Consider the following 13,648-nt stretch of genomic DNA (forward strand, 5'->3'; position numbering starts at 1 on the left):
CCAGCTGGGGGACGTGCCCCCTTCCCGGGCTGTGCCCACTGGAGATGGAGGCCACGGAGAGGTGCGTCTCACCTGGCCCCGAGCTGCTGCCGTGAGAGGCCTGGGGCTGTCGGGGTCAGCCTGCCCCCAACCCTCCTCCCCAGCGCCAGCAGCCCTTGAAAGCGGGAGAAACAAAAACTACTGGAGTTAAGGACCAAGCAACAGGGGATCTTATTTTGGGAAGCAGGGGGCCCTCTGCCGGCCAAAGCTGCACCTGCTCCCCTAGAGAGAGGGGGGTAAAACCCCAATTAATTCAGGCCGGTGACCCTGCTAGTGGCCCTGTACAAGCCCATTCGACGGTGACTGTTGCATTGCACATTGTCTGCGGGCCCGGCCAGTGTGTGGGGCCTGAGGTCTCGCTGAGGGGCTGCACGCGGGGGCACGCGCCCCCTGACTGAGAATCGCTGGCCCCCAACCTGGACCCCGGCCCTTTGCACCCCTCCCCCGCTACAGGCGCCAGCGTCCTCCCTGGGGCAACAAAGCCCTTTGTAGAAATCCCCGCCCCCTTCCCAGCTGGGTCTGAGCTTCTGGCCCTGGCCCCCCGACCCTTAAAGGAGCAGGGCTCCCCCTGAGGAGCCGTAGGGGGCTAGTCCTTTCCTGCCGGGCCCGGAACACCCTCCTGCCCCCTGGAGGGAGAGACGATGCCACCAGCCACCCTGAGCTGCCACTTCCATGGCCACGGGGCAGGGAGACAATGGGATGCCACCGAGCAGTGCCTGTTGCTGGGCAACCCGGCACCTACCATCCTCTCTCCTCAGCAACCCAGCACCCGCATTCCTCTCCTTGGCAACCCAGAACCCTCCATCCTCTCTCCTTGGCAACCCAGAACCCTCCATCCTCTCTCCTTGGCAACCCGGAACCCTTCATCCTCTCTCCTTGGCAACCCAGAACCCTTCATCCTCTCTCCTTGGCAACCCAGAACCCTCCATCCTCTCTCTTTGGCAACCCAGAACCCTCCATCCTCTCTCCTTGGCAACCCAGAACCCTTCATCCTCTCTCCTTGGCAACCCAGAACCCGCATTCCTCTCTCCTTGGCAACCCAGAACCCTCCATCCTCTCTCCTTGGCAACCCAGCACCCACATTACTCTCTCCTTGGCAACCCAGAACCCTCCATCCTCTCTCCTTGGCAACCCAGGACCCTTCATCCTCTCTCCTTGGCAACCCAGCACCCGCATTCCTCTCTCCTTGGCAACCCAGAACCCTCCATCCTTTCTCCTTGGCAACCCAGAACCCTTCATCCTCTCTCCTTGGCAACCCAGCACCCACATTCCTCTCTCCTTGGCAACCCAGCACCCACATTCCTCTCTCCTCGGTAACCCAGCAACCACATTCCTCTCTCCTCAGCAACCCAGAACCCTCCATCCTCTCTCCTTGGCAACCCGGAACCCTCCATCCTCTCTTCTCAGCAACCGGGGACCCTCCATTCTTTGCTGCCCATCTGCCCCCAGCAGCATGGGAGGAGTAACTTGTGGGATCGATGGGCCAGTTACTCTCCAGGCGGTGTCTGAGTAGCTCTCTCTGAGCCTCGGTGTCTTTACAAGGACTGGACTAGCCAGGCCGGATCCATCCCAGGGGCTCCAGCAGGAGCAACCTGGCCCAGTGGTTAGGGCGCTAGATGCCAAGCTGGGTTTGTGTCTCTGCTCTGCTACTTGCCCTTTGTGGCCTGGGGCAAGACACTTAACTTAAGGTATGTCTACATTACCACCCTAGTTCGAACTAGGGTGGTAATGTAGGCAACCGGAGTTGCAAATGAAGCCCGGGATTTGAATTTCCTGGGCTTCATTTGCATCTCGCTGGGCGCCGCCATTTTTAAATGTCCGCTAGTGCGGACTCCGTGCCCGCAGCTACACGCAGCACGGACTAGGTAGTTCAGACTAGGCATCCTCACGAGGAGTAACAGTAGTTCGGACTAGGAAGCCTAGTCCGAACTACCTAGTCCGTGCTGCGTGTAGCCGCACTAGCGGATATTTAAAAATGGCAGCGCCCGGCGAGATGCAAATGAAGCCCAGGAAATTCAAATCCCAGGCTTCATTTGCAACTCCGGTTGCCTACATTACCACCCTAGTTCGACCTAGCGGGGTAGTGTAGACATACCCTTAGCGCCCAAGCTCCTGCTCTGTAAAAAGGGGGTAACCGTTACCATAATTCCCTGCAACACAGGGCGATGGGACATGCCCACATGCTGGGGGGTGGGAGCTGCATTATTACATAGGTTAGACCCGGGCCCCAGGAAAAGTTTGCTCCAGTAAGTGAGGGCTTAACGACTCACTGGCCAGGCCTCCAGGAGTCGTAGGGAGACGGCTGGTGTCCACTGACCCGGGATGAGCGCCGCTGACAGCCAGCTCAGTCTAGTGTTCCACAAGAGAGGCATTTCCTGGGATCTGAGGATACGTCTACACTGCATCCCTAGTTCAGACTAGGGATGCAAATGGAGACGACCAAAGTAGTTAATGAAGCGGGGATTTAAATATCCCGCGCTTCATTAACGTGATCTCGCCGGCGCGCTGGTTCGAATCACAGCTGATTCAAACCAGGAAGTGCGCGCCAGGACGCGTTAGTTCGGACTAAAGCCCTTAGTCCGCACTAACATTACTCCTCATTTTTTGAGGAGCGGGTGTGTGTACGGGGGGTGTGTGTGTGTGTGTGTACGGAAGGAGGTGTACGGGGTTTGTGTGGGTGTGTATACGGGGGGAGGTGTACGGGGTCTGTGTGGGTGTGTGTACGGAGTGTGTGTGTGTGTACTGGGGGAGGTGTGCGGGGCTGTGTGTACAGGGGTGTGTGTACGGGGTCTGTGTGGGTGTGTGTACGGAAGGAGGTGTACGGGGTCTGTGTGGGTGTGTGTACGGAAGGAGGTGTACGGGGTCTGTGTGGGTGTGTGTACGGGGGGAGGTGTACGGGGTCTGTGTGGGTGTGTGTACGGGGGGAGGTGTACGGGGTCTGTGTGGGTGTGTGTACGGAAGGAGGTGTACGGGGTCTGTGTGGGTGTGTGTACGGAAGGAGGTGTACGGGGTCTGTGTGGGTGTGTATACGGGGGGAGGTGTACGGGGTCTGTGTGGGTGTGTGTACGGAAGGAGGTGTACGGGGTCTGTGTGGGTGTGTGTACGGGGGGAGGTGTACGGGGTCTGTGTGGGTGTGTGTACTGGGGGAGGTGTACAGGGTGTGGGTGTGTGTACGGAGTGTGTGTGTGTGTTGGGGGAGGTGTGCGGGGCTGTGTGTACAGGGGTGTGTGGGTATTTACAGGGTTGTGTGTGTGCGACCACAAGTCCATCAGCAGGCCGCACAAGAAAGAACTTAGGCAGAGTTCCTGGGGGGGCCTGCAGGGCACCACTTAGACGGGAGGGTCCGGACGGAAGCGGCATCCGAAGTGCCACTAGTGATCTGGAAGCGGGCGCTCTGCTCCCCGAGTGAGCGGGTGCTGGCGGAGGGAGACCTCTTTCCGAGGGAAAGCAGAGCTTCTGGTTCTGCGGGGGTTACAAGTCCCCGGCCATCTTTCCGGGGGCAGCGGGGTAGCAGCGTCGCCTGTTTCTTGGGGGTAATCACGTTCTGCGGGCCTGCCTCGCGTTCCTGTCCTGAGCGGGCAGCGGCGCTGCTGGGCTCTACAGAAGCGGCTGCCGTCCCCGCAGAGCTGGGTGACTGACAGTGGCGGGTGAGAGGGCAGGTAAAGCGCTGGGGACGAGCGGCGCTGCACGTCCTCAGGAGAGAGGGCCCCCCAGCCGGCCTCACGTTCTGGGCAGGGCGGGGCAGGTGCCCCCGCTAGGTGCCGGAGGAGACGAAGTGCATCTCGGTGTTGGCATGGGCGCGGCCCACGCTGGCGCAGCCCACCTTGGGCCTGAAGATGAAGGGGAAGACCTTCTTGAAGGCTTTCCGGAAGTTGGCCCCCATGAAGGCGTAGACGACGGGGTTGACGGAGGAGTTGGCGTAGGACATGCAGTGGGCCCAGATCTTCACCTTGTAGACGTAGTAGTTGCGCTGGAAGCGGGGGGCGAAGGCCTGGAGGAGGAGGAGGAATTGAACGGGCCCCCAGCAGATGGTGAAGAGCACCACGATGATGGCCACCATGCGGGAGATCTTGGCCCGCATCGCCTCGGAGCGTTCCGCCAGCTGCTGCACCTTGCACGCCATAGAGACAGGGCATGGGCGGTCGCACGTGCGCCAGCTGGACACGTGCAAAGTGGCACGCACACAAGGGGTTGCACGGGCGTATAGCACCACACCGCCGGGAGAGTGGTTAGGAGCGGGGATTAAACCGGCGACCTCCGGATCAAAGCATGAGCCGCTGCTGCCTGAGCTAAAGGAACAGCCCAGTGGCGGGCTCAGCAACCTCTAGCGACAGCCCAGCCACTACCGCGGGGGAGAAGGGGACCCTCTGAGCATCACATGTGCAACCAGCAGGGTGCCTCAGTGTGCATTCACAGGCACGCCGTGTGGTGAGTGCACAGGTGCAAATGGCAGCGTGTGTGGTGCACGTGCACGTGGACACAGATGCAGCTCCCTGCAGCCATACGCCATGCACGTGCTGTGCGCACGCCGGCGTGTACAGAGACCAGGGATGAATTTAGCCCTGCGGCCAAGGGGGAGCCAACAGGAGCGACGGGTGCTCGGTGCCTCTGGGGGTCAGGGTTTATATAGCTCTCCGCATGCACACGCCCCCTACTGGTGTGTGCAGGGAGTGCAGGGGGAGGAGCCAGTTACCTGGTAGTTGTTATCGACCGGCTCCACGGTGGGATGGCCCATCTGGTAGAGCATGGCCACGTAGCAGACACAGATGGTCAGGAGGGGCACCAGGTAGACGGCCAGGAAGTTGTAGAGGGTGAAGGCCTTCTCGTGGGCGGCAGAGGGGAAGGACTCGCTGCAGTAGGTCTGCGGCCCAAACCAGTAGCCCTCTGTCAACCTGTTGTACACCAGCACCGGGGTGGAGAGGACAAAGGAACCTGCCACGGGCAGCAAGCACCAGAATCAGTGACCCAGCACCAGGCTGGATCCTCGCCTGGCTTTGGGGCTTGGTGGAGGAAGAAGGGACAAAACCGACCCAGCACTGGGCTCCCAGCTGGGAGAGCAGGGGGGAGGGACAGAACCGACCCAGCACTGGGCTCACAGCCGGGAGAGCAGGGGGGAGGGACAGAACCGACCCAGCACTGGGCTCCCAGCCGGGAGAGCAGGGGGGAGGGACAGAACCGACCCAGCACTGGGCTCCCAGCCGGGAGAGCAGGGGGGAGGGACAGAACCGACCCAGCACTGGGCTCCCAGCCGGGAGAGCAGGGGGGAGGGACAGAACCGACCCAGCACTGGGCTCCCAGCCGGGAGAGCAGGGGGGAGGGACAGAACCGACCCAGCACCTGGATCACAGCCGGGAGAGCAGGGGGGAGGGACAGAACCGACCCAGCACTGGGCTCCCAGCCGGGAGAGCAGGGGGGAGGGACAGAACCGACCCAGCACTGGGATCCCAGCCGGGAGAGCAGGGGGGAGGGACAGAACCGACCCAGCACTGGGCTCACAGCCGGGAGAGCAGGGGGGAGGGACAGAACCGACCCAGCACTGGGCTCCCAGCCGGGAGAGCAGGGGGGAGGGACAGAACCGACCCAGCACTGGGCTCCCAGCCGGGAGAGCAGGGGGGAGGGACAGAACCGACCCAGCACTGGGCTCCCAGCCGGGAGAGCAGGGGGGAGGGACAGAACCGACCCAGCACTGGGCTCACAGCCGGGAGAGCAGGGGGAGGGACAGAACCGACCCAGCACCTGGATCACAGCCAGGGAACAAAGTGGAGGGCCAGATCCATTCCATTCCCCTTTCTTTGTCGAGAGCTCCGGAGACAGCCCCTCATGGCCAGCTCGCCCCAGGGGGCCAAGTGTCCCCCACTCCCCGCCAGCCCCACTCACAGATCCAGATGCCCAGGCTGACGGCGGCGGCGAGGCGGGGGGTGCGCAGGCGCAGGGAGCGCAGCGGGAACACGGTCACGTACCAGCGGTCCATGCTCATGGCCGTCAGGGTGGCGCAGGTGGCCTGCACGGAGACCTACAAGGGGGTAGAAGCGGAGAGGGAAGGCCATGGGAGCAGCCTTGGCGGGGGGCCAGGCCACGCTGGGCCTCTGCCCTCAGCCCCAGGGGTGGGGAGGCAGCAAAACGCCAGAGGCGGATTGGCATGCACGGGGTGTGCCCTGTCGTGTGACAGCAGCGTGAGGTGCTGGTGTGCAAGGGGGGGGCAGAGCTCCCCCCGTTGCTGCCCCAGGGGGCTCTGCTCTGCCCAAGGGGGGGGCGAAGCTCTTGGCTAGCGCCTCACCTGCTGAATGTAATTGACAAACTTGCACATGAACTCGCCAAAGATCCAGCCGGGCAGGGGGTACAGCACGGCGGTGAACGGCACGCAGCACACCAGGAAGATGATGTCTGTGCTGGCCAGGTTGGCTGCCAAAAGAAAGGCAGCGTCATGCAGTGATTAGGGCTCGAGAGGCCTGGCTTCAAATCCTGCTTCTGCCACAGGCTCCCTGTGCCCCCTTGGGCAAGTCACTTAATAGCAGTGCCTCAGTTTCTTGCCAGTGTGATGGGGAGAATAGCTCTGCTCTGTCGCTCAGGGGCCCGGTGAGGCGACACCCATTAATGGTGGCAAAGCACTTGGATCCCTCAGCATCAGGGAGGCCACAGACTGATTTAAAAGGGGAACGAGACGGCCTTTGCGGCTTCATTTCTCACCACCCCCTGCCACTCTGGGAACAGGCCCGAAACAAAGACTTTCCTGCTGGAATATGGAAACTGACCCTCTTTCTATGTAGGCCAAGCCCTGGTTTATTTCCGCTCCTCTTCACTCCAGGTAAAGGGTGTATAGCACCAGGGGTCACTGTGGCCAGCGCTGCAGGATTTCACCTGCAGCAGCACAGTCTGGGAGAGAGCAGCAGACCGGGGCCTCGTATTTTTCCACCAGTTAGATGCTTCCCTCGTGGCACCCACAGATTCCCAGGGCTGTGCCTCAGCAGAGGGGAATTGTCGTTGCTCCTGGGAAGTTCACAGAGCTGGGTCAATATGCCCCGGCCCAGCATCTTCAAGGGCCCCGAGAATGTCTCCTAAGGGATTCCTGCATCAAGCCCGTATCCCCCGTCTTCCAGCTCCTGGAGCAGGCAGAGCTGCCGCCAGCAGCAGCGCAGAAGGGCGGCCTGGCCTGGCCCAGCCCGGCCCAGCCCGGCCCCCCTCACGTCTGCGCTGCTGCTGGCAGGGCGCTGCTTTCAGAGCTGGGCACCCGTCTCCAGCCACCCGGTCTGAAGAACTCAGGGAGGCAGAACCATGACACCCCCTCGCCCCTAAAATAACCTTGTGACCTGCCCCCGCAGCTCCCGTTTGGTTCAGGCCCCCCAGTTTGAGATGTGCTGGTCTCCCCCTTGCAATCTGTGTAGTACAAGGTAACAGCTCACGAAAGGCCAGATTTCCTGGTCCGTGATGTGCTTTCCATGGCCATGAATTGGGTAGGGCCCCAGCTATAAGGCAGGTTTTCCAAGCTTTTAATCCTTCCCGTGGCTCTTATTTGAAGCCCCTCAAATTTGTCCACCAACTTCCTGAATTGTGGGCATCAGAACTGGACACAGGAGCCCACGTATCAGGGTCAAATACAGAGGTAAAAATAACGTCTCTGCTCTGACCGAGATTCCCGTTCACGCTGCCCCGGGTGGCTTGACCCAGCGTTACAGGGGGACTCCCGTTCCGCTGGTTATTCTCCACAGCCCCCCAAATCTTCTGCAGAGTCCCTGCCTCCCGGACACACACCCCCGCCCGGGCCTACGGTCTTTGTTCCCAGCTGCCTCCGCTCCCATTTCGCTGCGTGGAAACGCGTTTTCTTGGCATGCGCCCCAGGGACCCGCACCGCTCTGGATAAGGCCTGTTCCCGAGTGCGTGCGAGGCGCCCAGCCACTAGCATGGACCTGCAGCTGCCAGTGGGGTCTGCCCACTGCCCCTGGCTTTCAGGGCAACTCTTTGGAGTCCCTCTTTGGCGCGCTGTCTGCACAGGGCCATACGCAAAACATCCAGCCACGTGGGCACCCCCAATTGCCCCAAAATTCATGGTGCCCCATGCAGCTGCGGGCTGCCTATGGGCTCTGGCACAGCCCAGTCATCCCTCCCCTCCGCAGGCTCGGTGCAGACTCTGATGGCCCCCAGCCCCATCCCCCAGCCGTCCCCTCAGGGCTCAGTGCCCAGCCCCCACTCACTGAGTGGCATTCAGAGGCCACTGTCCCCTTAAAAACTCCCCGTCCCTCCAGTGGGGTGTGCGACTGCCCCCTGCTCCGGCCCTGCTCCTGCCGTGCCAGCTCTGCCAGACCAGACAGGAGAGTGGGCAGCCCCCTTCCCCACGGCTCCCGCCCCTCCCGTGTGGAGCGGCTGCAGGGGGGTAAGGGAGATGCTGGTGCTGGGCTGTGCAGAGCCCCAGCCTCTGTAGGGACCTGCGCCTTCGGCTGGGACGCAGCCGGCCATGGCTGGGCATCTCTGCCAGCTGAGCGGGAGCACTGGCCGACTCCAGTGCACCCCCCTCGTGCCCAGCCCCCCATGTCCTGTGCCCAGCCCCATGTGCACCCCACATGTCCTGAGCCCAGCCCAAGGCACGCCCCCTCGTGCCCAGCCCCATATCCTGTGCCTAGCCCCAGGCATGCCCCCTCGTGCCCAGCCCCCCATATCCTGTGCCCAGCCCCATGTGCACCCCACATGTCCTGAGCCCAGCCCAAGGCACGCCCCCTCGTGCCCAGCCCCATATCCTGTGCCTAGCCCCAGGCACGCCCCCTTGTGCCCAGCCCCACATGTCCTGAGCCCAGCCCAAGGCATGCCCCCTCGTGCCCAGCCCCCCATATCCTGTGCCCAGCCCCATGTGCACCCCCCTCGTGCCCAGCCCCCCATATCCTGTGCCTAGCCCCAGGCACGCCCCCTCGTGCCCAGCCCCACATGTCCTGTGCTCAGCCCCAGCGCACCCCGCATGTCCTGTGCCTAGCCCCACGCGCGCCCCCGTGCCCAGCCCCACATGTCCTGTGCCCAGCCCCACGCGCGCCCCCGTGCCCAGCCCCACATGTCCTGTGCCCAGCCCCATGTGCACCCCCCTCGTGCCCAGCCCCCCATGTCCTGTGCCCAGCCCCACGCGCGCCCCCGTGCCCAGCCCCACGCGCGCCCGGCCCGCTGCCCCACTGACCGATGTAGAAGTTGGTGACCGTCCGCATCTGCTTGTGCTTGGAGATGACGAAGAGGACCAGCGCGTTGCCCGCCAGCCCCAGCGCCAGGAGCCCGGCGAAGAAGAGCGGCACCAGCCAGGCGTCCAGCAGGCGCGGGGGGCCGCGGGGCTCGGAGCTGTTGGCGCAGGGCAGCGCCCCGGGGCAGGGCGCGCGGCCGGGCAGCAGGAGCGAGGCGTTGAGCCGGGCGCTGGCGGCGGCGCCCCGCATGGTGCCCGCCGCGTCCCGCGTGGGGCGGCCGGACTCTCCCCGGACCCTGCCCCGCAGCCCAGCTGGGGGGTGCCCAAGCCCCCCTCACGCGCCCCCCCGGGGCTGCAGCCGCTCGCGGCGGGGACCCCAGGAGCCCGAGAGCTGCCCCACGCGGGACCGAGCTGCAGAGCCCCGTGGCAGGCGCCGCATCCCCTCCCCCCGCTCCGAATCCGCTCCGCTTTCCCTCTCGCCCGCCTCTTGTAGTGGGGACGCGAGAAGCCCCTCCCGCCTGGGGAGGGGGCTACCGAAGCCGAGCCCGAAGTCCCACCCCGTGGCCAGCTGGCCTCTGCCGAGGGTGGATGCCCGGCCCCTCCCGGACGTGCGGCCCAGTGGTTAGAGCAGGCAGGAGGTCAGAGGGCAGGACTCCTGGGTTCCTTCCCTCCCAACTCCCTGCATCACCCGGCACAGCCTTGGGGCTTCTCTGTCCCCTGGCTCCGCAGGAACAAATCCAGGGGGAGAAAATATTGACCTGCCCCAGGGCAGTGGGGTGAAGGGGCAGGAGCCAGGGGCTCTCCAATGAAGGGCCCCAGGAAGGTGTCAGCGGGTTTGGGGGCCGGTGACACCCCCTCAGCGGGGGGGGGGGGGCAGCTCTCATTCCCCACCCTTGGACTTCGCATAAACCAGCCAAGCGTCTGATATGACTCCCTCCCCCCCCCCCGTGTTGTGATCCCCACTGCACAGGGGGAAACTGAGGCCCGGAGAGACTAAGGCCTGGCACAAGGTTTGACCAACGTCATGCCCGGTGCGACCAGCCGACATCCCCACTGCAGGCTTTACAGCAGCCCCAGCCCTCCCAGCAGGGCCCTCGGGGACTTACATCCCATGGCACCGCACTGCCCCACGAAGGAATCAGCCCGTAGGAATCCAGCTCTCGGTCAGTTTATACCCTGAAGCATGGGGACTGAGCGTCCTGCTCATTTTTATCTTCCCTAGTGTAGTCCTAGTCATTGGTCTCATCTGCATAGATACCTGATCCCTTTGTATGATCAGTGCCTCAGAAATGTCATGGGGCGGGGAGTTCCAAAGGTAACTGCATCTAGCTTAAGCATCGCTTTGCCTGTAGGAGCCAGGAATGGCTGCCAACCTGCCAGCACTTTCAAAGCCAGCGAGAGGGGCAGCAAGAGCCCGATGGCTGAGATTGACCTGGCTGAAGGGGAAATGTTTCATGTCACGGGTGCGGGAGACGCAAGGACGAGCCGTCTGGAGTGTTACACAATGAAGAGCGATTACACCTCTCCAGCCCCAGGGGCAGCTGTCAGCCTGCCAGTGCCAGCCCCTTCAAAACGGAGCATCGGGACTGGGGAGGGCAGACCGGCCCGAGTAGCCAGGGTGACTGGGGAAATCGAATTGTGCCTAAGTGCTGCACTTACAAGTGGCATGGCGGTACCGACAAAACGGTTTGCCAGGGTAGAGAAGACTTTCAGAGGGAAGGCTGGCACGGACAAATGTGCATCCCGGGTACCCTCGCTAGAACTGTTGGAACCTGGGGTGGCAGGGCTGGGGGGAGACGGGAGGGGGGCAGAGAGGCAAAGCAGAGAAGAGCAGGAAATTGCGGTGGGAGCTGGAGGAGCCAGTCCGGCCGCAGCTGGAGCGTAACTGCATGATTGCAACACACGGGGCAGCTGGGCCAGACTGCAACACGTGGCGTGAGGGGATCTCAGTCCCCAGGCCTGACAGCTACAGTTCTGAGCCCCGTGAGCCTGAGCCGGCCGACCCAGGCGCCAGGATGCGGTGCCACGAGCGTTTATTGCAGCGGAGACATGAGTGAAGGGTCCCTAGGCCAGCTGGGGGCTGGGCCATGCCGTGACCCTGGCAGCGGCTGTTATACATGTGGGGTTTCAGTTGCCCCTCTGAGGCACTGGGCTTTGCCCACCAAAGCGCACGATGTGATGTGTATTTTGGTTAGTCTGCGCTGCACGATTATTCCGGAGACATGCTCCAAAATAGCGTATTTCGCAATAGCACGTCTACGCTACAGGGAACCCTGGAAACGAGTCCGAGGCCGGCTCCCCCAGTGCGGACGCGCTCCCTCGACGCAGCGCCCCAGGAAGCTCCGGGGAGTCAGGACGTGAACTGGCCCGGGGGAGGAGCCATTTCGAAATCGCAGCCATGGAGTGGCCGCACTCCCGCCATTCCGAAATCGCTATGTCGCACGGGGCGTTATTCCTCATGGAATGAGGTTTGCAAATGCCGAAATAAACCATCGGGTATTTATTTCGAAATTATTTCGACATAATGGGCTTGCTGTGTAGACGCTCGTGTAGTAATTTCGGAATCACGTCCATGATTCCTGAGTAACGCTGCTGTGTAGACACACCCTACGGTGCCACGGGACCACGGGTTCTCCTGGGGAAACCATGGGGGCAGGAGCAGGCTCCAAATGCACACACCCACCGACAGCCTGGAGAGCCTCTGCTAGCCCAGGGCACCACAATCTGGCTCCTCTCCAGGGCCTGAAGCCCACTCGCTAGCCCAGTCTGTGGGCCCAGGTAACAGCCTCACACCACGTCTCCCCGGCATCACTCACACCTCAGGGGGCGGTCACCAGAGGGAGCTGGCATGTCCCCTCTCTCCGTGCCATGGCTCGCTGGGCATTAGAGAGCACATTGGGTGGCATTGGTTCCCTTGGGGGGTCACTTTCTCCCTTCCTTAGTAGCCCCGTGCAAGCGCTAGCAAGGCAGCGCTTAGCAGATTTTATGATGTGACCGTGACGGGTGCAATCACAGAAGTCCTCTTGGGGTTGTCTCTGGGGTTCTGATCATGCCACAGACGCTCTCCAGGGCTCCCCACTGCCCTGTCCTGCTCGGAAGATCCTCTGGTCTCCACCAGCCAAACCATAGAGTTGGGGTAACCGCTGCCCTGCAGAGCAACACAGACACCGAACCAGCTCAGCTCTGGAAGGGCTCAGCCCCCAAAGGGGCCAACACCCCAGATTAACCTGACTTATTCCGTGTGCCAGTTTTACGCAGTGGAAGCTCATGAGGTCGGCCCTCTTCATCAATGAGAGAGAGATGCACACTGGTTGCTCCCCTCCTCCCCCCACCCCAGGGTAACAATTATTTACATTGGGCTCGATAATAAACAGAAGTGGTTTTATTAAGTACTAGAAGACTCACCTGGCATTGCCCAGGGCCAGGGCAGCGGGCGCCATGTGACCCAGCAGGTGGCTGTTCCCTGGGGGCAGCTCAGGGTGGTGGGGGCCACGTGGCAACTGGCAGCTGCTCCCCTGGCAGGCCAGGGTGGCAGGGGCCGTTCTGCCAGCCAGCAGCTGTTCCCCGGGGTGCTTGCTGCCCCCTGGAGTCATCCGTGTGTATAACTGTCCCTCTTATCTCAACCCTCCATTTCCATTTGATGGGAAACAATCCCATTCCAGGCACATCCCGTTGTGCTGGCACAACCAACCCCTGACCTTGCGTCAAGCGATGCTAAGAGGAAGCTGCTGAATTTGGCAGTCCTAGCTCTGACCACTTAGGACAGGGGTGGGCAATGATTTTGGAAGGGGGGGCCACTTTGCGAATTTCAGAAGTGGTTGCAGGCTGCCCCAAAAGGGGCGGGGCCTCAGGCAGAAGGGGCGGGGCCTCAGGCAGAAGGGGCGGGGCCTCAGGCAGAAGGGTCGGGGTCGGAAGACTCTGCATGCTCCCCTGCCCACAGATCCTGATTGGCCTGGCAGTGGGGGAGCGCATGAAGTCTTAGCCCGCTGCCCCCGCCCTGCCAGAGACGGGGGGCACGTCGAGAGACCCGCCAGCTGTCTTGAATGCTGGTGGTTCTCTCTAGGTGCCGTGCGCCCCTGTCGATGGGAGGAGACCTCGCGTGCTCCCCTGTTCCCAAGTCTCAATTGGCCTGGGGGCAGGGGAGCAGCAGGGTGGCTGCGGGCCAGATCAATCAGCTTGCTGGGCCGGATGCAGCCCACGGACACTCTCTTGCCCACCCCTGATTTAGGAGGAGTTCTTGAACAAACAAACAGACTCACAGATGGACCGACAGACACATGAACAAACGCTCTGAATACACAGCCAATTGAGAGGAGGAGGGAAGTGAAAACAGTCAGATCAAAGTAAGTTACTAAGTTAAAATGAACAGAAAACACTTGGCTAGTTCTAATCCACTCAGACACTTGTCACATGCAAATTCTTACCCTAACAGCTATTCCCCCTCGGGAAAGGTTCGGG

The 13,648-nt window shown here is 62.3% G+C and overlaps 1 protein-coding gene across 1 annotated transcript; it reads right to left on the reverse strand.

Moving 5' to 3' along the window:
- Positions 1 to 2,119: 2,119 nt before the first annotated feature.
- On the reverse strand, positions 2,120 to 9,647 carry KISS1R (KISS1 receptor). The gene is made up of 5 exons (XM_075902630.2): positions 9,194 to 9,647; positions 6,317 to 6,441; positions 5,917 to 6,052; positions 4,733 to 4,971; positions 2,120 to 4,150 (listed from the first exon to the last, which is right to left on the reverse strand). Exons 1-5 carry the CDS (start codon positions 9,438 to 9,440, stop codon positions 3,794 to 3,796), a joined length of 1,104 nt encoding a protein of 367 aa, XP_075758745.1. The 5' UTR covers positions 9,441 to 9,647; the 3' UTR covers positions 2,120 to 3,793.
- Between the last annotated feature and the right edge of the window lie 4,001 nt (positions 9,648 to 13,648).

This window comes from Pelodiscus sinensis, chromosome 32, assembly GCF_052426305.1.
Source record: "Pelodiscus sinensis isolate ZL-2025 chromosome 32, ASM5242630v1, whole genome shotgun sequence".
Lineage (NCBI taxonomy): Eukaryota > Metazoa > Chordata > Testudines > Trionychidae > Pelodiscus > Pelodiscus sinensis.